At 40.0% G+C, this 22,821-nt stretch overlaps 1 protein-coding gene across 3 annotated transcripts in view; it reads right to left on the bottom strand.

The window, feature by feature from the left end:
• The window catches only part of GABBR2 (gamma-aminobutyric acid type B receptor subunit 2), a 505,458-nt gene that overhangs the window by 362,563 nt on the left and 120,074 nt on the right, over positions 1 to 22,821 (bottom strand). For all 3 annotated transcript variants that reach the window (XM_069958150.1, XM_069958151.1, XM_069958152.1), the window contains exon 2: positions 6,662 to 6,799. In XM_069958150.1, coding sequence (XP_069814251.1) covers positions 6,662 to 6,799 — 138 coding nt within the window. The remainder of the gene's footprint in view (positions 1 to 6,661; positions 6,800 to 22,821) is intronic.

Here is a 22,821-nt window from a genome sequence, read left to right as displayed (position 1 = left end):
TTTAATAATAAAACGTCCATTGCCTTAAGCTACTATTTGTATAGGACAAAAGCTTGAGTCTTTGTTTACAGAGGTAGGAGTCTGTGTCTGAGGAATGTAGGGGTAGAATTATCAAGCTGTCTTATAGTAAGACCATATCAACCACTCAGAACTCAAATACTAATCAGTCTTTGCTGCTCATAGCAACCAGAGTGCAGCTTTTATTTCTTAAAGAAGCAGTGCACTTTTTTTAAATTTCCTTCCCTGCAGCAGGGTGATATGTACAGTTTCCAGCGGCATTGCTTCATTCCAGTGGTACAGCGCCATTCTGGTCCCGCTGATGTCCATGTGACCTCTTCTCATTTGCTGTGGGCCAACCAGCAGTCGGAGTCTCTTTTTTGTGTTCTGAGCATGTTAAATGTATTTCTCCCTCATAGTATAGACCCCCCTGCTGTGTTTTTTCATTAACTGTATGGGCTCATGTTTCTAATATTTGTTTATATTCACATGTTGCGTTTACACCATGAGATGTATTATGCGTTTTCTTCTTTCCATGCTATTCATCCGTCTCTGGTTTTATGTATGCTACTCCCTGTGTTCGCTTCCACAGGTGTTTGATATAGAACTTTGCCCCTTCCTGTCTCTTTTCTTTGTTCCCTCCCCTTTTACCTTTATTGGGATATATGTATAAATAGATGTGTTTTTTACTATTTTGTATGCCATGATTAAGGAAGCTTTTCCGAAACGCGTTGGCGTTTATGATACTGTCATGTACAGTTTTTAATATGCTACAATAAAGAAAAATTTTTTATACTACTTGGAGCCGGACAGCAACTATTTGTATTCCATATATGTATCGGGAGTTGGCCCGACTCAAGGTCTCGTGCTTCATGGTGGCTGGTGCCTGAACTTTTGGATCAAGGGTGAGCTGATATTATCCCTTTCTTTTTTTTTTAATCACTTTGAAGAATAGGCTTCAGTTAATCTATTTGTTCCTACATTCCAATTTGCAGGACAAGTTGAGGGATAGATCTTGAAGTAGGGACAGTTAGGGATTTTATGTGACTGTAGGCAGACACATAAAATTCAGCGCAGAAATTCAGCTTCTTTTGCTCTGTGTGAACGAGCCCTAATTGTAGAGGGGCAAGTTTTGGAAGTGGCAGATGACTTTCAAAATTGAAACAGGACGTGTCTGACCACATTACAAACACACACAATGGCAGTTAAGGGTGAGTGCTGTTTGATTTCCCCCTTGCATATGCCATCTGTGGTTGTCATAGGCAACATGATTTAAAGGGGTGCATGAAAATGTTTGTTTTGCTTAAAATTTAGCTTTCTGTCCATGCTTATGTAGAGGAAAGAAGGTTTCCATGTATTTTTCCACTTTCCATAGAGGTTATATTGTGTTTGGAGTGTATTGTTGAGAGGCTCTGATTGTGGTGTAATACTGCGACTTTGGTGTGTTAGATGCAACCACGCATGCTTCCTCTGCTGTCCCAGTTGCATTCCAGGGGTGTGTGCAACAATTTCTGAGGTGTCATGGTGGACTTGGTGTCCTCCAAGTGGTCAAATTTTGGTTTTAAAAAAACTAACATTTTTTGTCCCATAGACTTTAATGAGGTTCGATATTCTATCGAATAGTTGTTTGAATAGAATTTCAAGCTTTTGAATATTTCACTACTTGCTCATCTCCAGTTGTATTCAGGTGACATTTCCTTTAAACCGGTCTAGAAAATATAAACTAAGCTCTGTTTGGCTGCTGTGGACAACAAAGACAGTTTTACTTTTCGGCAATTTTAATAAATCTGTCTCACTAGGCCTTATTTATTATAACAGTAGACATTTATTTGATACCCATAGAAACCCAATGATACATAACTGAACACAATCTAAAATGTAGAGGCATCTGTAAAGGTATAAGTAAGATAGGGCCTAACAGTAGTTATTACTAGTCAGCCTTGGGGGCCTTCAGTAGACCAGGGCTTTTACTAGTTTGCAGTCAATTGTAAGTACATTGCCAGTTATAGCCACACTCCCACTTTAGATTGCCAATGATGTACTGTACATTTAAAGCATTGGGAAGGGATTACATCCTGCTAATGCCATGTAGGTCATTGTCTGTTGAAGAATAAACACACATACACACAAACATACACACACACACACACACACACACCTCTCTATCTCTCTCTCTCTTAGTTTTAGTTAATGTATTTAACTTTTTTAACTGCATGTATTAATAGAAGTTTAACTCTGTATGGATTCAAATACCTGTTCTCACTTAATGTCAAAGGGCATTTATATGTTTAGAAGTTAAGCCTGGATGGCTGAAAGCCCTATGGCATAGCTAAAGGCAAACTTCTAACTTGCAGAGTAAAATGTAATGTAATGTTTGAGTATACATTATGAAAGGCTTTAAAGTAGTGCATACATTATACATTAGATTCCACCATTCAGTAAATTGTAGAATAACATTTTATTCAAAAAGACTCTTTCTATTAGGTGAAGCCAAATAAATATAAACAGCTATGTACAATAAAGAAATGTTAAGGTGGGATTTACCAGCACATTTAGAGCCTAAACTGATTTGTAGATGGGGTATTGGCAGTTTTCACTGCCCTGGGCACCCTGAATATGCCCTAATAGCATTATTGCTTTATATCCCAAGTATCCATTAACATTCTGCCAAAAAAGAGATGCAGTCATATACCATAGTGCACAGCAGTGGTTGTTTACTGTTTACTGCAAATCTGTAACAGTATTCAGGCTAAAAAAACTTTTTTTCCAGCAGTGCGGTGTCATTGCTGGCCTAGGTTTGTGTGATGCTCCCGCCTTTTCTGCTGTCGTCATGCTGTCGTCTGCTGACGGATCAAGGACGTTGAATGCATGTACCGGAGTCCCCCCGCGCCCGGACAGCATCTGTTATTAGGCGCTGGGAGCAGGGGAGACTGTATTCATAAGCACCACGCTTCATTACAGCGCGGCGCTTATAAATACAGTCTCCCCCAGCATCTAATTACAGATGCTGTCCGGGCGCGGGGGACTCCGTTACATGCATTCAACGTCCGTGATCCGTCAGGATCACAGAACGTGGGAATGCAGCCTTACATAATGGTTTTCCTTTCCATTTATTACTTTTTAAAATGATGTCCATCATTTTGAGTTCAAAATGCTGTCAATCATTTTGCGTTTTTGACGCCCGTTATTACAATGATGGCTGTTTGTACATTACTCTGGTTCAGGTGGACCAATTGCCCTTTCGGTGTGTCATTAAATGAAAAGTAGTAGCAAAGACGGTGAAAGGACGGTGAAAATTGAAAAACTGTGAACAACTAAAAAATAATGTCCATTGTTTACAAAAGACAAAAAGATAACTGGTAAATTGTCAGCACTCCTGTCTTGTATGATTCCAGTCTCACTACATATGTGGTGTCCCAACAGCATAAAGAGAATCCTCAGGACTTCAAGGTGAGTAACCGATTAATGGAAAAACTTTGTGATCTCTTCAGCTTAGGGTCCATTTACACAGAAAGCTTATCTGACAGATTATCTGCCAAAGATTTGAAGCCAAAGCCAGGAATGAATTTGAAAGAGGAAAATCTCAGGCTTTCCTTTATGACCTGATCTCTGTTTCGGGCTTTGGCTTTAACTCTTTGGCAGATAATCTGTCAGATAGTATTTCTGTGTAAATGGACCCTTAGGTTAAAACATCCACAAACTTTACTGCATATTCTTAAAATTGGCCGACGCATGCAGGAAGATGGGAACAGCACCATGTGGTATACACGCCATTCCTAAGATACCAGCGTCATATGCAAGACTACATTGCATCATATCATAAACAGTAGCATTTCAGCACAAGATTAAGAAGAGCCATGATTAGGGACCACGGCAGCCAATTTCAAGAATATGCAATAAAGTTTGTGGATGTTTCAACCTAAGCTGAAGAGATCATGAAGTTTTCCATTAATTGTTTACAAAAGACGTCCGCAATTAATTGTCATGATCATTATTTTGGAGTCTGTGCTAACAACACCCGTTATTTAATACACTGTGTGCATTGAGCAGCTGTCATACCATTGGCTTCAATGCATTCCATTGAGGTCAAATAAAGTGCGGTAATAACAGATTTTTTTTAAACTCCTTAAAGACGGAGCCTAAAATGGCCTTAAGGACCGCACCAATTTTCATTTTTGCATTTTTGTTTTTATCTCCTCACCTTTTAAGAGCTAGGAACAGGTGTACGTTGAAATGGCTTCTTTCAATCTACCAAAAAATTAATGAAGTAACCCCCAAAATATCACTTTTGGGGTAAATTTGGGGAAAAAAAATCTAATTCCGCAAATTTTCCGTGTTTATGTAATGCACTTTACAGTAAAACTGACATTATATCTTTATTCTATAGGTCAGTCTGAATACAGCACTATGCATGTTTACAGCTTTTCTAATGTTTTACAACATTTTTTTTACAGTAAAACTAGGTATTGTTAAAATGGCCCTATTGTGACTCCTATAGCGCATTTATTTTTTCACCTACAGGGCTGTATAGGGTATCATTTTTTGCGCCATGATCTCTAGTCTTTAATAGTACAATAGATCAGAAGTATCAATCACTTTTTATAATTTTTTTTTTTATGTATAAAATGTAATAAAAAAAATCTGCAACACTGGCTTTTTTGTAAACGCTTTTTGTTCATGCCATTTACCGTGCAGAAATAATATTGTTTATTTTTATTAGATCGGACAATTAACATCAGTGCGCTGCCCCACCATAGCCACTGATTGGCAAGTCAGAGCGTGGAGCTGGTAATTTGTGTACCGGCCAGATAGGGGATGGTCAAGGGGGCTGTCACTTACATACTTGCAATGGGAAAATGATCAACAAGGGCTCTGCAGTGGATTTTGCTGCAGATTTGCAGCATGAAATCCACTGCGGATGCAGTGTGTGTCTTTCTATCCTAAGGGTATAAACCCACACACCATATACGCAGCGTATTTACTGCTGCCATACGCAGCAAATACGCAACAAATACGCAACAAATATGCAGCAGATTAGATCTAAATAACTGAACACAGCATTAAATCTAAACCATAAAATCTGCTGCGTATTTGTTGCGTATCTGCTGCGTATAGGGTGTGTGGGTTTGTACCCTAAAGGAAAATTGTCTTCATAATATTGTAAGTGTTAACAAAAAGAAGCTACTTTCAAATCATTATTTTAATGTTCAAAGTGTTAATTAAAAACTATGTGCCGACTAATGTTACATTATCACTTTCTTCTATCTTGTAAGCCAAGTGTAATCAGGACACGAAAACAAGTCTAACTTTTTAATTTCTGCACCTATAAGCAGACTAGCCAAGGGTCAGCGCTCGCCAGACTGAGGAGAACCGCAATACTGTATCAACAATGCTAACCCCAAAAGCTTTGCTACTTTGCTAACCTATAAAATCATTGACAACAATATTCAATGTTGTTCTAAGAGGAAAAAAACAAAACAAAAAACAATCACTAAGCATAGGTACTAGGAGCAGAATCAAATAACAAACATTGTGAAACACAATATGAACAACATTTTTCAGAAAAGTTTTCAGAAACAGGTTTAAGAGGTAATTAACACAGTCCCATATTTGTTGTTATATTCAAACTGAACACTTGAGAGGAGGCGAATGTGGCTTTCAGAGAGTTTATGACAAAAGTGACTTTCAGGACAAGAAATAAATACTGAAACAACTAAGAGTAAATAAGTGAAACACAAACAACTCAATACACCAAATACTGTAATGAAATAGGAGATTCCCACCAAAAGCTTTAGTAATCATTATTAGAAACTGTACTTGATGTGACTGCATGCAGTATTGGTAACAAACACATGCAACCATCCTAACAAAAGTGTCAGAGGACAATACAAAGTAATACACACGTCTTGCCACATTTAAAAGAAACAGCTTTGTTGTCTAGATGCACACACACCATAACATTACCAGTATATAGCATATACCACATACAATTTTGACTACAAAAACCATATATGTAGCCAGAATAAATAAATCTTGATTATTCAGGTATTACTGTAGAGACGCCAAAAAAGGACGTAAAAGGGGTTTGAGGGAACATATTATTTTTAGATTGGGCTATCTATAGCTGATCAGTGGGAGTTAAGCTCCTGGCAACCCCTCACTCCTTACCAGACACAGTGCTGTAAAGACCCCTTCATCTGAACGTCACTGGAAAACTGTGAATAGGACAGGGCACTTTTTTAAAGGGTTATGTTGCCTTTATTTAGCTAATCACTAGGGTGCCAAGAGTTAGTCCCCCACCTAAAATATATAGATGGCCTATCCTTTAAAATATATATTTCATTTATCATGTAAATATTTCTTGTAGTTGTCTTTCGATCTGATCAGCAGACTGGTGCTGTTTACATGCACATGGCAATGTATATTGATAGTTCTCTATTTACATGTATACACAAAATGACAGCTGCAGCCTGAAGCTACAGTCCCCAACCAAACTAAATGACTTTTGCTTATCTATACAAACCCTTTAAGTGGGAAAATATTTGTTTCCACAATTGCAACATTGTATTCAGTAAATAGTATGACGTTATCAAACTCTCTACATAATTAAAACTTATTTGGGTTAAAAGCATCCAAAATTAATAAGTAAATGGACATCTCTTACCTGAACCAAGTTCCATCCTTTTAGAGACTCTGCTATAATGGATGTTACCGAAGGACATACTCCACCAAAAACCATCAAATGATTGGGTCCATACTTTATAGCATCATAAAATGACTTTAATCCTCTTGCATTGTCGCACTAAGAAAATATAAAATAATATAAGTTATTCAAAGTAGAAGTGTCCATTGGTGATACCCTTGCAACAGATTATGTAGGGAATAAGGCCTGCAATACATGACATCTTTTGAAATCTGTCATTTTAAGTTAGTGTTAGAGTGGAAGTCACATATTACAGCCAATTGTATCTAAAACATCTATAATCAAAACATACACAAAAATGTTAATGATCTTTAACCAGACAATTCTTAAAGGGAATGTATCGCCTGTATTATAAATACCAATTAAAACCAGATACTGATATAAATTCCTCCTCTATCTGTTTTTGTGCTTGATTATGGGGACAGCCATCTTAACAGCTGATGTGAACAACATTCAGATATAATGACTGCTGGAAAGTGATCTCTACAGGACAAGAAGAGTCAGACAATTATGAGGCTTAAAGGGGTTATCCAGCGCTACAAAAAACATGGCCACTTCTTTCCCTTTCTTGTCACCAGATTGGGTGGGGTTTGTGACTCAGCTCCATTGAAGTAAATGGAGCTTAATTGCAAACTGCACCTGAACTGGAGACAAGAGAGGGGGGAAAGTGGCCAGGGGAAAAGGGATAACCCCTTTAACGTTCTTAGTAAATTATGCTAGATTTTAGGATTTCTTTTTTATATAGATAGAAATCAATATATTTTATTTTTATATACGTGTAACATAAAAGGGTTTTAGCAGGAATAAGAGATTAAAATGCTTTTCAAAAGTTTTCAAAAGGCTAGGCCCAAGCAACATTTTTTGCCCTGCTAAGGTCTGTAGAAACATGCATTTTGGAATCTTGACAGCATGTATTTTGTACTGTTACACATTTTTCTTTCTCTAGTCCCTGGACAAGTACTGCCATAAATTTCAAGTTCAACTCCAGCTTGGTACAACATCTTAAGGTCACAAAGAGTACCTTGTGGTCCTCCCACTGCTCTATGCAGTTGATGTACAACAGTGCAAAGGACCAGTGATTTTTACACATCACTGGTCATTTACACAGTAACTTCTGTAGCTCCCCATATAAACAGCAGGAGTCCCCTGCTCCACTTACTGAGCAATAAGTCAGCATTGCTTTATGCATCACTGGCTTACTGTCAGTTTATTCACTGGGACAGGAACTCAGTCTGACCTGTCAGAACTAACCTGGTTATAGAAAGTATGAAAGGAGCATGACCTGTCAAAGACATATGTGGAATGCCAAATGCGAATTGCCGATGGCAACAACAGCCGTACTTTTGGCGCAGTGGAACAATGCCTTACTTTCAATGGGATCCCGGATGGAGTGTATACACATCGTACACGCTCCGGACGGGATCCCATACGGGGCCACAAATAACTGACATGACAGAAAGCCCTGTCAGTTCACACAGTGAAGCGAGCGGCTTCGGCCGCTTGCTTCACTGTGTGCTATGGGAAGCTCTGATGCGGGTACTTGAGATGATCCGGCCAGAGACCAGCCGTTCCGTGACCCGGCCGGTGTCACGGAACGGCCGGTCTCTTACGTAGTGTGAACATAGCCAAAGAATGTAAGATTTGAGGTACCTTGCTAGAAAACCGCCCTAGACACTCTTAACAGGAGCTAAAATGGGAAATATGATGTTTGACAGTCACTGATAAGTATGAGAATATATGATGGAGAGCCCATGCTCACTTTAAAGGGAAAATAACATTTTTTACATTCATCTTCAGCGCAGATTTTCTGCAATTCTCTGTTTTATTAATGTTAATTAGGCGGTTCGGTGCACTAGAGTGGTACTACAGGTTTCGGTGCACCCAACCGTCTGCTCCTTTTTAAGAACATTTAAGTGACGCTCTGAAGTGTAGTACCACCTTCAGTACACTGAACTGCTTAATTAAAATATATAATAAGCCCAGAACTGAAGGAAAACAGCACTGAGGATAAAGTTAAAAAAAAAAAAAAAAATCTACCTTCATCCTCGGAATCCCCAGGCCCTTGGGCACATAACAGCAGATTAAATTAATCTAAACTGCCGTTTGTTTTCCCTTAGGGTACAAACCCACTTGACGTATTTGCTGCGTGAATCAGTCTTAAAAATAAGCAGGCAAAACGCAGGTTGGCTTTATACAATTGTTCTGTGTTAAAATACGCAATTGCGTATTTTTGAAGCGTGAAGCTTGTTGTTAGCAAAGCATCAGTTGTTAACAACCTGTGCGAAAAACGCATGTAGCTTCACGCTTCAAAAATACGCAATTGCGTATTTTAACGCAGAACAATTGTATAAAGCCAACCTGCGTTTTGCCTGCTTATTTTTAAGACTGATTCACGCAGCAAATACGTCAAGTGGGTTTGTACCCTTAAAATGATTCCTGCCAAGCTGTGTGTTGTGCACTGCAGAAGTGTGAGCCAAACATTGCCGTTCCTGGCTTTGGTGACCAGATACCACTAGTTGAGTGTGTTAGAGAAAGTTGCCTTGGGAACTTTGGAGATAACAGCAAGCAGAGGGTGTGAGCCATGGCTTAGGGCGATATTACATGGTCGAACACCGCACTGTAAGCAAGTGCTGATCTTGTCACTTACCTACCAAGCCATTAGTGACGTGCGTTCTGCCCTTGATTTTTACATGAAAAATAATAACGGTTATACTTACCTATGCTTCCCCGGTGTCCTGCAGCCTTCGTCCGTATTCCCCGCTCACAAGCTAATGCTTTTGACCCTGTCTCTTCAGTGACAGGCCACACAGCCAGTCACTGGCTGAAATGGGACAGCCCCCAGTCAGTGCATAGCTTAGCGGCTTGTCACTGAAGAGATGGAAACAGAAGCCGCAGTGGTGAGGAGGAAACACACGCAAAAATGCTGCAGGACACCAGGGAAGAAATAAGTATAAACTTTATTATTTTTACACTGCCATTGGCCACGCACCACTACACGTAGCAAAGTGGGGTAAACCGACTCGGTTCTTCGGCTGATTGTTGTCTTTATTACATGGGTAGATTATCACTCCATGTAGTAGGGCCCTAATAATGTGATTAAAGCTGTGGATGCAGAAAAGTAGAGACTTTGTTGCACTTAACCACAAGCGGTCCTTGTTTAACCGCAACTTATATTCAAGTGTCTTTCAGTAAGAATTGGCAAGCATTTGTTTCTTCTTACCACCAACAATAAAGTGCTTCATTTGAGTAGTGTTCAAGGTTTTTCAAGCAAGCACTGTGTCTGTCACTTTAATTGGTCCAATAGGAAGATCACCATCAAGCCTTTGCAACACAACCAGTAATCCATAAAAGTCATCCTCTCATACACAGTGTTAAACTGCCACTTCACTTTTCACATTTGGCCCTCTTACAGCTGTGTGTGTGGTATTGCACTATACCAGGCAACCCATGAGCGGTGCCCCTGCAACCTCCCTTTCTTTGTAATATAAGCACATAGCTTACTACCAGCTAAGCAGCAATTCTTAAAATATTGCTGAGTACAAAATATCCATTATTGTCTTATGCAGAGAACACTTTAAAACAAATTAGTGCTAAGGATTAAATTAGTTTTAACACTTCCCCTTGCCTGCCGGTCATACTACATTTGTCACATCAAGTAATTAGTATCAGTAAAGTAAATTGATGACAGCTGAAGAAGACAATTACGCTTATTTTGTAGACACAGAACTGCCTGGTGAATTCAAAGCCAATACGAAAGTTTACACATAGAAGAATGAGCAAATCCCAGCCAACAGGATATGCATTATACATTTCTGCTCTACATTATGCACTCCTACTTTACATGTTAGCATTGTACCATAAAGCCTTATGAACAAAGTCAGATAAGTTACAACTCTAAAATATGTGTCATAACATCAAAGGGGTATTCTGGCTTTCTAAAATTATGGGACAGCCAACTGTTGCCAGTGGGAAAAGAGAGGGGGGAAAAAAAATAAAAAAACATGTATACACACACACACACACACACACACACTAACCCTGGTCCCCCATAGTTTTAGCCAATGCTTTCCAGATTAGTTTCATATAGATCTGTAACATAGTCACCATGGACTGCCATAAGCCAGTATCTCTATATGTTGAAGGTGGTATCCAGCGCTACAAAAACATGGCCACTTTCTTCCAGAGACAGCCCCACTCTTGTTTCCAGCTTGGGCAGGGTTTTGCTGCTCAGTTCCATAGAAGTGAATGGAGCTTAATTGCAAACTGCACCTGAACTGGAGACAAGAGTCGTGTTGTCTCTGAAAGAAAGTGTCCATGTTTTTGTAGCACTGGATAACCCCTTTAAGCACTGCTAGTAGCAAAACATTTGGGGGGAGATTTATCAAACATGGTGTATAATGAAACTGGCTCAGTTGCCCCTAGCAACCAATCAGATTCCACCTTTCATTTTCCAAAGAGTCTGTGTGGAATGAAAAGTGGAACCTGATTGGTTGAAGAGTCAACTCACTTATTATGTGTTTAGTACTAGCAGGCCACAAAGCCCATGCCTTTCAGATTTGTTTAATATAGATCTGTAATATAGTCACCAAGGGCTGCTATTGGTAAATATCTCTGTATGTTCAGCACTGCTAGTAGGGAAATATTTGGTGTCCACACAGCACCATGGGTACCATAGAGTAGCACAGAGAGCACCTTTGGCACAATGGATACAGCTTTTCCATGTGCACTAACCATAAAGTTAATTTAGTTGTATCTCTCTTAACTTTGGGTTATTGCTAGACAGGGCGTAAAATGTGTCTTTTCATAAGGAGTATATTGATTTAGCCATCATTCTACAAAAAAAAACAATAAATAAAGCAAAGTAGGAGATAAAACAACACCAAGGCAATACTCCAATGCTTGTGAATTTGGAAGAACACGGTGCTATTGAAGACATTACCTAGTAGCCATCCATGTATGTCAAAGACATTGACAAAAGTTTATGTTTTCAATGTTTTTCTATTATTTACCAAGTGCATTGTTTGTGCTTTCTCACAGCACTACAGTTATGATATGAACGGGACATTTATGCTAGTTGATTCTGGTTGTTCTGCCTTGTGAGTGAAAGATTCTGCTCATTTCATGTCAGGACAATTAATACCCCTAGGACACAGACAGAGATGAAGACCGACAGCTCTAAATTCCCTTTATTCCATCTAGGTTACCTGCTGACTTTTTATTTTGCCATGCATATAACTAGATTAGACACTGAGAAAAAATATTGTGGGTAAAGTATATAGCTATTAATTGGAATATCAATTAGTATTACATGGTTGAACAATGTCAGATACAGTATATTGGAGCCCGGTTGATCAAGCAACTATAAAAAATCTTAATCAAACATCCACAATGATAAAAAGTGGCATTTAAATTTGGTGACAAGAGGGCTAATAATTCTCTTCTAGAACATAAAATTTTAGAATTAAAATGTATAGATCAAGCATTTAGATTAAGCAAACTGGGGCACTGTATAAATTTACAAACGTATAGTAGATTCACCTGACGTCTTATGTAAAAACAGGTCACATCTTTATGATACAGCTGACATTTTAACTGACATAATAGAATAACTAACAGGGAAGAACAGATGGCCTATGTGGTAATATGCAGTACAGTAATGGCATTAGGAAAGAGCACCTATGGTATTTTAGTCTGCTAGCCCTTTTTTCAAATAGCCCTATAGATCTAACTGAAACATATCCCAAATATTAAAATAAAGTGGTATGACTCCTTTATTACTTTAGCTCTATAATATTTATTACAAATTTATAACATGATTATGGGGGCACCCATCCTGACTGAGCCGCTACTCTCAGCTTTTAACAGCAGCCCCATGGCTATAAGTAGGATAAGTCGGAAAATTAACCATTGACCTCTGTAACATATGCAGAGATCAATAGATAGGATAGTAGAGGAAGGAGCTGTTTCCATCATGTGTTGTCTGTGCTTAGATTCTATGTTATCTGCCTACAGCTTTATAATAGAGGTATTACCTTTCATTGTAACTCAGCCTTCTGAGGAGATGACTAGTGAAAAGATATCTCTGCAAAACAAAGTGTCACATTAATGCCATAGCACAATGGCCAGTGCAAAAAACGGCCATCTTTCTGTATTTTTTATGTTAGGAATGGCATGAGAAAAAAAAACCACTCATGATACTGACTATAAAAACTAACAAACCTTGATTAAACATTAGGTCATTTTCTGTCAGTAAATTAAAAGTGATCAATCATGCAAAAGTCCCCCAAAGACAGGAGCAGGCACAGGTCTCAGAGATTAGGAGATAACTCAAGTACATTGCTAAAACAAGATAAGCTACAAATCAGCTCTTAGGCTGCTTTTCCACATTTCTCCCCAATAACTATGCAATATTCCACACTGCTGTTGGGGAAGAAATAGCAGTGTGGTTTTTACTGTGCCGAGTTTGGAACGCATTCCAACAAATAAATGGAAACACAGCCTTATTCGGAGTCTTATAACTCTGATCTGCTTCTGTTCCTGTTAGATTCCAGGTGACCTTGCAGGTCTTTGCTAATAAAGGGTTGGAGTTATGTATGCAATTACCACTCCGATCCCCAAGTCCTGCCAAGTCAGTCCTCTCCATTACAACAGCAGTGTGCAGGCATCCACACACTCTAGGCTACGTGGTGTATGAAGAGCAGCACACCACAGGCAGCACATATTGTAGCTGCTCACAGCATTGGTAACAGTTTAAGGTCATGTTCACATGGCGTTTGAGACAGGCCATTCTATGACCCGGCCTTATGATCTTCCTTTGTGCTGAATTGGGATGCGGGCGCATCCGTGTGCGCCCGCATCCCAATTCACCATAGCTGACAATGTAGCGTAAGCAAAATGAATAGCAGCCGCACAAAACTGACTAGGGATTAGAGATGAGCGAACCGGTTCGGCCGGTATGGGATCCGGGTCGGATTTTCCTAAAAGTCAGAGTCCGGTCAGATTCGGATTTTTGGAAGTCAGCTCTGAATTTTTTTTTTCCTTGCTTTCTAAAATGGCAGCCACCATTTTAGAAAGCAGGAAGTATTCCAGGTGGGAAAAGTGCTTTCCCATGATGCCCGGAACACTTCCAATCAGCAAGGATGTTGCACTAGCCCACCCCGTGTCACGTCGGTATAGCTTTAAGAGGAGCGGCCTCCATGTTGACTACTGCTGCTCCTGTTCTGGCCTCAAATGACTATTGCTGGACCTCCACTGGCCTCCAATGACTACTGCTGCTCCTGTACTGGCCTCAAATGACTATTGCTGGACCTCCACTGGCCTCCAATGGCTACTGCTGCTCCTTCACTGCATTTGTGACCTTTTTCCTGCACAGACCCTGTAAAGGTGAATTTCCTGCATAGACCCTGTAATGGTGAATATTGAAGTCTAAAAAAAAATTGACTTTGAGATATTGAAAAGATAATGATGTTACTGACATGTAGAGCCCTAAATTTAACCAAATACACCACCCCCGTATCATATAGATGCTTTAAACTATGAAATCCGAAATTCGGTCGGACCGAACTTTTAAAAACAAACCGGAAGTCTGGTCGGAATGAACTTTTGAAAAGTTCGCTCATCTCTTCTAGGGATCCCAGCCGGAGTGTATACTATGTGTATACTCTCCAGCCGGGATTCCCTTAGCCTGCAGTGCACGTAAGTTATGAATTATCTTGCTTGTTTGCAATTTGGCTGTTCACATGATTGTTCTATCACATTAGTAACAAAATCAGTTATACAAATTCTAAAGCAAACATTTAATATATGCTGTAAGTGGGTAAACTTAATTTTTCCAATTATTACTGACTGATTTTTAGAGAATCTTTTTTGAGGTCTTAAAAACCTTTCTAGGCTTGCATGTTTGACTATTCAGTAAAGGGGAACAGCGCGGAGTACCCTGGAAAGTATTGATTGTATAATATGTTTTAATAAAGTGGCATTACTGGAGTGGCACAAAGGCCTCTCTGAAACCACCAACATCCACGTTAGAAACTGTTAGGGCTGTCCAAGCCCTGGACCCTGCTCTGATCTAATGCTGTACCCCCCATCTCCCTATGCTAGAGCCACTAGTAGAACAAGCTGTGTGATATTAACAGGCAGCTTCCCCGTGTATTGTATATACTAAGAATATACAGTACACAAGGGCGGGTACAGCCTTGCAGTTTTTGACATGAATGTTGGTGAAAACAGAGAGGCCTGTGTAGCCCCCTTACTGCTCAGGGTTATGTTCACACTACGCAAAACTATGGCCGTATTTCTCGCCGCAGAACTACGGCCGTAGCTTTGAGGGGTGGAACATAGCCTTATTTTCAATGGGATCCCAGCCGGAGCGTACACACCTCCTATGCGCTCCGGCCGGGATCCCATGCGGCGCCGGAAAAAACTGACATGTCCGTTTTCTGCGGCCAGAATTCAGTGAATTCCGGCCGCAGAAAGACCTGTCAGTTCACACAGTGAAGCAAGCAGCTCCAGACGCTCGCTTCACTGTGGGCTATGGGAAGCTCTGATGCGGGTGCGTGCTGATGAGGCCGCATCAGAGCTCCACGGCCGGAAAGATCACCCGGCCAGTACTTAAATACCGGCCGGGATGATCCGGGCTGAGACCGGCCGTTCCGTGACCTGGCCGGGGTCACGGAACGGCCGGGTGTTCACGTTGTGTGAACATAGCCCAGAACTACAAACCGTTTTGACAGGCTGTTTGAGAACTGAGCAGTAGTAATGTAAATGTGTTTCATTGGTTCCAGCATCCCCCAATAACTAACTAAAGTCAGTAGCGGATTATAACAGGTCCATTTCGGGTGGTAGCCCGGGGCCCTGAGCTTCTGGGGGGCCCATGGCCACCCGAAAAGAATTTTACTTTCAGTGGTGTATTGTCTCCTGGCTACAGTTCTGCCATGATTTGCTGCTTTTTACTGCAATTCTGCACAAATCAGGGCATCATGACTTAATTTATCCTGTACTATGAACACCACGCTAGTGCTGCCATAGATACAGTGGGGTTGGGGGGCCCAGGCCTGGTGAACAGCCCGGGGCCTATGGTAAAGTTACTCAGCCCCTGACTACAGTACCGGTATGTTTCATTAAAAATGTACAATTTAATCACTACAGTACAATACTATACATGTGAAATAACATAGTACACACAGGGACCCTCTTGCCTCATTCTTTATAGTGCATGGTGTCAGCAGGAGGTGCCAGCTAGTACAGACAATACAGTAGAGGGGAGGATTGGAGGGGAAGGTGGCAAACAACAGCAAACACAAAGCATTTCAGCCACACAGTGATGCCCCCAGCACCTGCACTGCGTCAGTGTCTCTTTGTGCCATCTGTGGCGTGTTGCAGCGTGGTTTTACACAAGACTTTGAAAAGACTTTGAAGAGTTCTGAGCAAAGTTATCTTGAAAAAAAGCAAAATGTTTGAGTTCAGGGCAGCAAGAGGGGCATTATATAATAATAATAATATAATAATAATTCTTACTTGGTGGTTAGCAGTACATGGATAAGCATGATAGTACAGACCACAGTACCACATAGGTTAAACATAGGCAAATCAAACAAGAATATAAGTCAAACATCTACAATTTCTAGCACCTAGCAATCATTACTTAAAGAATGTCCAGGCTATAACCATACTTATTCCTCACATGCTTGGGGGCAGGACTAAGGCTCTTTTTCACACTACACTCTTGTGATATCTGGCACTGGGTACATTGGAGATTCCCTGAAGTACACTTCTGCTGTATAGCTATGACAGATGCCACTTTGTAGCATCTGTCATATGTAGACTACCATGTTAAAAATTCATATATATATATATATATATATATATATATATATACACACACAGTATATACACTCACCGGCCACTTTATTAGGTACACCTGTCCAACTGCACGTTACCACTTAATTTCTAATCAGCCAATCACATGGCGGCAACTCAGTGCATTTAGGCATGTAGACATGGTCAAGACAATCTCCTGCAGTTCAAACCGAGCATCAGTATGTGGAAGAAAGGTGATTTGAGTGCCTTTGAACTTGGCATGGTTGTTGGTGCCAGAAGGGCTGGTCTGAGTATTTCAGAAACTGCTAATCTACTGGGATTTTCACGCACAACCATCTCTAGGGTTTACAGAGAATGGTCCGAAAAAGAAAAAACCTCCAGTGAGCGGCAGTTCTGTGGGCGGAAATACCTTGTTGATGCCAGAGGTCAGAGGAGAATGGGCAGACTGGTTTGCGCTGATAGAAAGGCAACAGTGACTCAAATAGCCAACCGTTACAACCAAGGTAGGCAGAAGAGCATCTCTGAACGCACAGTACGTCCAACTTTGAGGCAGATGGGCTACAGCAGCAGAAGACCACACCGGGTGCCACTACTTTCAGCTAAGAACAGGAAACTGAGGCTACAATTTGCAGAAGCTCATCGAAATTGGACAGTAGAAGACTGGAAAAAAGTTGCCTGGTCTGATGAGTCTCGATTTCTGCTGCGACATTCGGATGGTAGGGTCAGAATTTGGCGTCAACAACATGAAAGCATGGATCCATCCTGCCTTGTATCAACGGTTCAGGCTGGTGGTGGTGGTGTCATGGTGTGGGGAATATTTTCTTGCCACTCTTTGGGCCCCTTGGTACCAATTGAGCATCATTGCAACGCCACAGCCTACCTGAGTATTGTTGCTGACCATGTCCATCCCTTTATGACCACAATGTACCCAACATCTGATGGCTACTTTCAGCAGGATAATGCGCCATGTCATAAAGCTAGAATCATCTCATACTCGTTTCTTGAACATGGCAATGAGTTCACTGTACTCAAATGGCCTCCACAGTCACCAGATCTCAATCCAATAGAGCATCTTTGGGATGTGGTGGAACGGGAGATTCGCATCATGGATGTGCAGCCGACAAATCTGCGGCAACTGTGTGATGCCATCATGTCAATATGGACCAAAATCTCTGAGGAATGCTTCCAGCACCTTGTTGTATCTATGCCACGAAGAATTGAGGCAGTTCTGAAGGCAAAAGGGGGTCCAGCCCGTTCCTAGCATGGTGTACCTAATAAAGTGGCCGGTGAGTGGTATATATATATATATATATATATATATATATATATATATATATATATATATATATAATTTTTTTTTAGCAAAATCCTGCTCTATATAGAGGTCAGTTTCCATTTTCCATTAGGTGATTGAATTCTCTGGGTACATTTACTGTATGCAGTTTCTGCTCAGCCATTCAGTCTACTGTACATAAGCACCACCTTGGGCCACTAAACTGTTGTCTTGCATGGGGAAATAAATACCATTACTCATGACCACATTACGCATTAGGTCAGGAATTCAAGAATTTGACGACTTCTACTGAAGGAACCCTTAACCCTTGCCTGTTTTTTTCATGGCAATCTAAATTTTGTTATGACAATTCTTATTATTCTGCTTGGCTAGAACACAGGGTATTTTCGAGGAGGGGAGATGAGAGAAGGATACCCTGTGTTTCTTTCTGATCATCACAAGACTGAAAAATAGGAATAACATTTATGTATTTATTTATTTAGTGGGGTGGGGGTTGCTTTTATTGCTTCCACCAGTCCCTCTGGGTCCTATGTTTCTCCACCCTTACCTCATGTTCCTACCATCTTCTTAAAAGTATGGTAGATGAATAATCCTCAATTACAAATTGTAAAGTTGTGAGGATGTTGTAGCTGAAGGGTACACTAAGCTATTTTTACTTATTTAATATTAACTATTTATTCAATAATGAATATCTGCTAAAAATAGAGTTCCCTTTCCTATTTTTTTCCCCCTGCATATTGTGTTACCAGTGAGGATTAACTAGATCCGGAAGGATTGTCTTCCTGTCTTCACCAGTCATTATGATGTCAGTAGCTCCGAAACCGTTTAAATCTTTGTGCTACTGTACTGACACAGCGGACTGTGCATAGGACATTTGAATCACCTCTAAGAGCAATATACCTCAATCACCCAATGGAGGACAGGAAAGTGCCATTTTGGCCATCATTTGTTTCTGATTTTTTGATACATCTAATAGTGCATACCTTTATGTTATTCCATAGAGCAGGATCACATAAAAAACCATCTAGCATGTTGTATACTTTTTTGTTTTCAACATACACAGCAAAGATGTACATCAGAAAGTCTCCACTGTACCCCCTGCCAGACACCACAAAAATGTGATGTGAAAAGATCCTCAGTCTGTTGCAATAATTTTCTTTTTTCATTATTGTTTTATTGATTCTTATAAGACATCCTGATAATAATGAGTGGATAGCAAACCATGTTTATGAGCAAGGAATATTGTCCATTGCTGACTATTCATTCTACAGCAGGTACATTTACAATATATAGCATATCATGCATTTATTCTGGGAAATGTAACACAAGCCATTAATGAGAGTGATATTTTAATAGTGAAAGCCTGAGAAAGCAAACAACATCTTAGGGTACAAACCCACACACCGTATACGCAGCTTATTTACTGCTACGATACGCAGCAAATACGCAGCAAATATGCAACAAATACGCAGCAGATTAGATCTAAATAACTGGACACAGCATCAAATCTGCACCACCAAATCTGCTTCAAATCTGCTGCGTTTTTGCTGCGTATCTGCTGTGTATACGGTGTGTGGGTTTGTACCCTTAAAGACTTCTAACCACTTAGCTGGTATCTATGTCTACCAATCAGAGTTTCAACATTTAGTCTACATTTTAAATGAATCCAATTAGAATATTCGCAACAAGGTTAGAGGCACATAAATCTGCACATTATCTTTCAGAAGATAATGGTAAAATAAATGAATTTGCTAAAATACTGCTACAATTTCAATTTTCAATTTCAAGATATAAAATGTTTAAAGCTGTCAACTATTAAGCTGAGGTTCAATGTCCAGTGGCTGATAAACTCTTTGGGATGGCTATGAACTGCTTAGCATAGCAAGACCTAATGCAAATTCTGTACATTTAATTAAATTACATCAGAACCTTAGAGACATCACAACTCTGCTAGATACTGTCCGTTTGTGATGTAATATATTCCAAATGAAATTCTGTGAAAATGCTGTGAATAAGGAAATAATCATTTCATTAGATCTTTAACAGCATTTTCAAGGTCTCTGCAAGATATGAACAAGTTAAGGTCAACTTCTCACTACTAACAGGACTTTTATGCTAAACTGTGATATATGGTATTATTGTGTTTTTTCTGCACTTAAAAACATAAAAAAAAACATGCCCACTTTCTCCCAAAAAAGCACCACTCATTGTTGAATGTGGTATTACAACTACTTCACAATTTACTTTAGTGACTTTAGTGGAGCTAATCTGCAATACCTCAGCCAAAAGATTCCGCTGCACTTTACAATTCTGGGGGTACAGAACAAACAGAGTTCCGCTGCACTCCTTCAGTGAAAATTCCAATAGGTGTTTATTTCATAGCAAAAAAAAGTTTACATACTGCAACGTTTCAATCTCATCACGAGACCTTTCTCAAGCATAGTGTTAGTGAGTCTCACATCATATTTATACAGACGTGCATGCAATTCAATTAAGTGCCAATTAGCATATTCAAATCTATTTAAACAAGTGCAAGAAAAAAATTTCATAGTAAGGTCCCATTTGGGACCGCAGTGATGTTATATACAATGTTGCTGTGTTTTACATACAAAATTGTAAAATTTTTCATACTGTGCATAGTGACATATTAAAATCATTACTATTACTGGGCGGAGTCCGCCACCATTCGCCACTGCTTCCATTCAAAATTCCAGTATACGTCCTTCTCCATGTAAATAGTAAAGTTCTGTGTTTGTGCTCCTGCGCATGTGAAAAAAAGAAGAAAGGATGTGAATACTCAATCATAAACCAGAGTACAAAACAATGTTACTGGGGTACTCTGGTTTATGATTGAGTATTCACATACTTTCTTCTTTTTTTTTCTCTTCTTAGATAAAACCTTTTGGAGCATGAGAAAACCACCATGAACCACTGCAAAAACATTAAATAACATCAAGTGGGACAAGACATCTTTTCCGGTGGGACATTTGATTAAAGAGGGGGAGGGAAAAGCTGCGACTAAATATTGGGTTTGGGCAGGTTACAAGGGAGACTCCTGCTTTACTTTGGTGAAGCAGTTGAGACACCCGAAGTTACGCTTTCACTGATCCGCAGTGTTCACACTGAGGGATTGGTGTCAGGCCGGATAACCCGTAGTATGAAGGATGGAGTTCCATGTAGTTTTTTTCCCAGGACCCCCGTTAGATCTACTTCTGATTGGCCGATATACAGTAGTATGTAATATACTGTATACAGCAGGCTGATGATAATGACAGATATGATGTTATTATTCCCCTTAACGGACTTCAGCCGAGCAGGGTGACGTGTTCCCATAAGACTGCCTAGGATTCCACCTATGCATCCGCCTACAATGTACGTGTGTAGTGAGAGGACATATGCGCAGGTGCACAAACATGGAACTTTACTATTTACATGGAGAAGGACGTATCCTGGAATTTTGAATGGAAGCAGTGGCGAATGGTGGCGGACTCCGCCCAGTAATAGTAATGATTTTAATATGTCACTATGCACAGTATGAAAAATTGTACAATTGTGTATGTAAAACACAGCGACATTGTATATAATATAACTGCCGTCCCAAATGGGACCTTACTATGAAATTTTTTTCTTGCACTTGTTTAAATAGATTTGAATATGCTAATTGGCACTTAATTGAATTGCATGCACGTGTGTATAAATATGATGTGAGACTCACTAACACTATGCTTGAGAAAGGTCTCGCTATGAAATAAACACCTATTGGAATTTTCACTGAAGGAGTTCAGCAGAACTCTGTTTGTTGTTTATGGGAAGACGTGGATTCAGTCTTCAGCTGCTGGCACCCTGATACACCACTACAGAGTGGACTCCATTGCGGATTTTATCATTTAACTAGAAAATGTCAGTGTCAGTGTGTTAATTAGATTTGTTCTAAGGTGCCCAGGAGGCCAAGCTAAAGGTATTGTTTCATCTAAGTTAATCAGTGGAATTAGTGTATACCTGTAGTGCATAGTTGGAGCGGTTCTGTATACCCACAATGTATAGTTTTTAGGGGTCTCGCATATCTGTAGTGCATAGTTGGGGGGGCTGTATACCTATAGTGTATAGTTGGGGGAGGTCCTGTATACCTGCAGTGTACAGTTGGTGAAGGTCCTGTATACCTGTACTGTATAGTTTGGGGGTCCTGTATACCTGTAGTATATAGTTGGTGCTGTATACCTGTAATGTATAGTTGGTGGAGGTCTTGTATACCTGTAGTTTATAGTTTGAGGGTCCTGGATACCTGTAGTGTATAATTGGTGGAGGTCTTGTATACCTGTTGTATATAGTTCGGGGGTCCTGTATACCTGTAGTAAATAGTTTGAGGGTCCTGTATAACTGTAGTATAGAGTTGGTGGAGGTCCTGTATACCTGTATTGTATAGTTTGGGGTCCTATATACTTGTAGTATATAGCTGGTGGAGTTCCTGTATACCTGTAGTATATTTGGGGTCCTGTATACTTGTAGTATAGAGTTGGTGAAGGTGCTGTATACCTGTATTATAGAGTTGGTGTAGGTCCTGTATACCTGTAGTATGGTTTTGAGGTCCTGTATACCTGAAGTGTATAGTTTGGGGTCCTATATACCTGTAGTATATAGTTGGTGGAGTTCCTGTATACCTGTAGTGTATAGTTTTGGGGTCCTGTATACCTGTAGTGTATAGTTTGGGGTCCTGTATACCTGTAGTATATAGTTGGTGGAGGTCCTGTATACCTGAAGTATATAGTTGGTGGAGGTCCTGTATATCTTATATAGTTTTGTGGAGGTCCCGTGCACTTGTAGTGTATAGTTTTGGGGTCCTGTATACCTGTAGTGTCCTGTATACCTGCAGGGTTGTATTAACCCATATGGCAGTGTTATTCAGTCACAGTGTGTCGGTATTGGTCATGTCTGGTATGGGGGTGTTATTCAGTCACAGTATGGCAGTATTGGTCAGGTCTGATATGATGGTGTTATCCAGTCACAGTAT

The sequence above is a fragment of the Dendropsophus ebraccatus genome, chromosome 2 (genome assembly GCF_027789765.1).
Source record: "Dendropsophus ebraccatus isolate aDenEbr1 chromosome 2, aDenEbr1.pat, whole genome shotgun sequence".
Classification (NCBI taxonomy): domain Eukaryota; kingdom Metazoa; phylum Chordata; class Amphibia; order Anura; family Hylidae; genus Dendropsophus; species Dendropsophus ebraccatus.
This window is presented reverse-complemented; position numbering and strand designations above follow the sequence as displayed.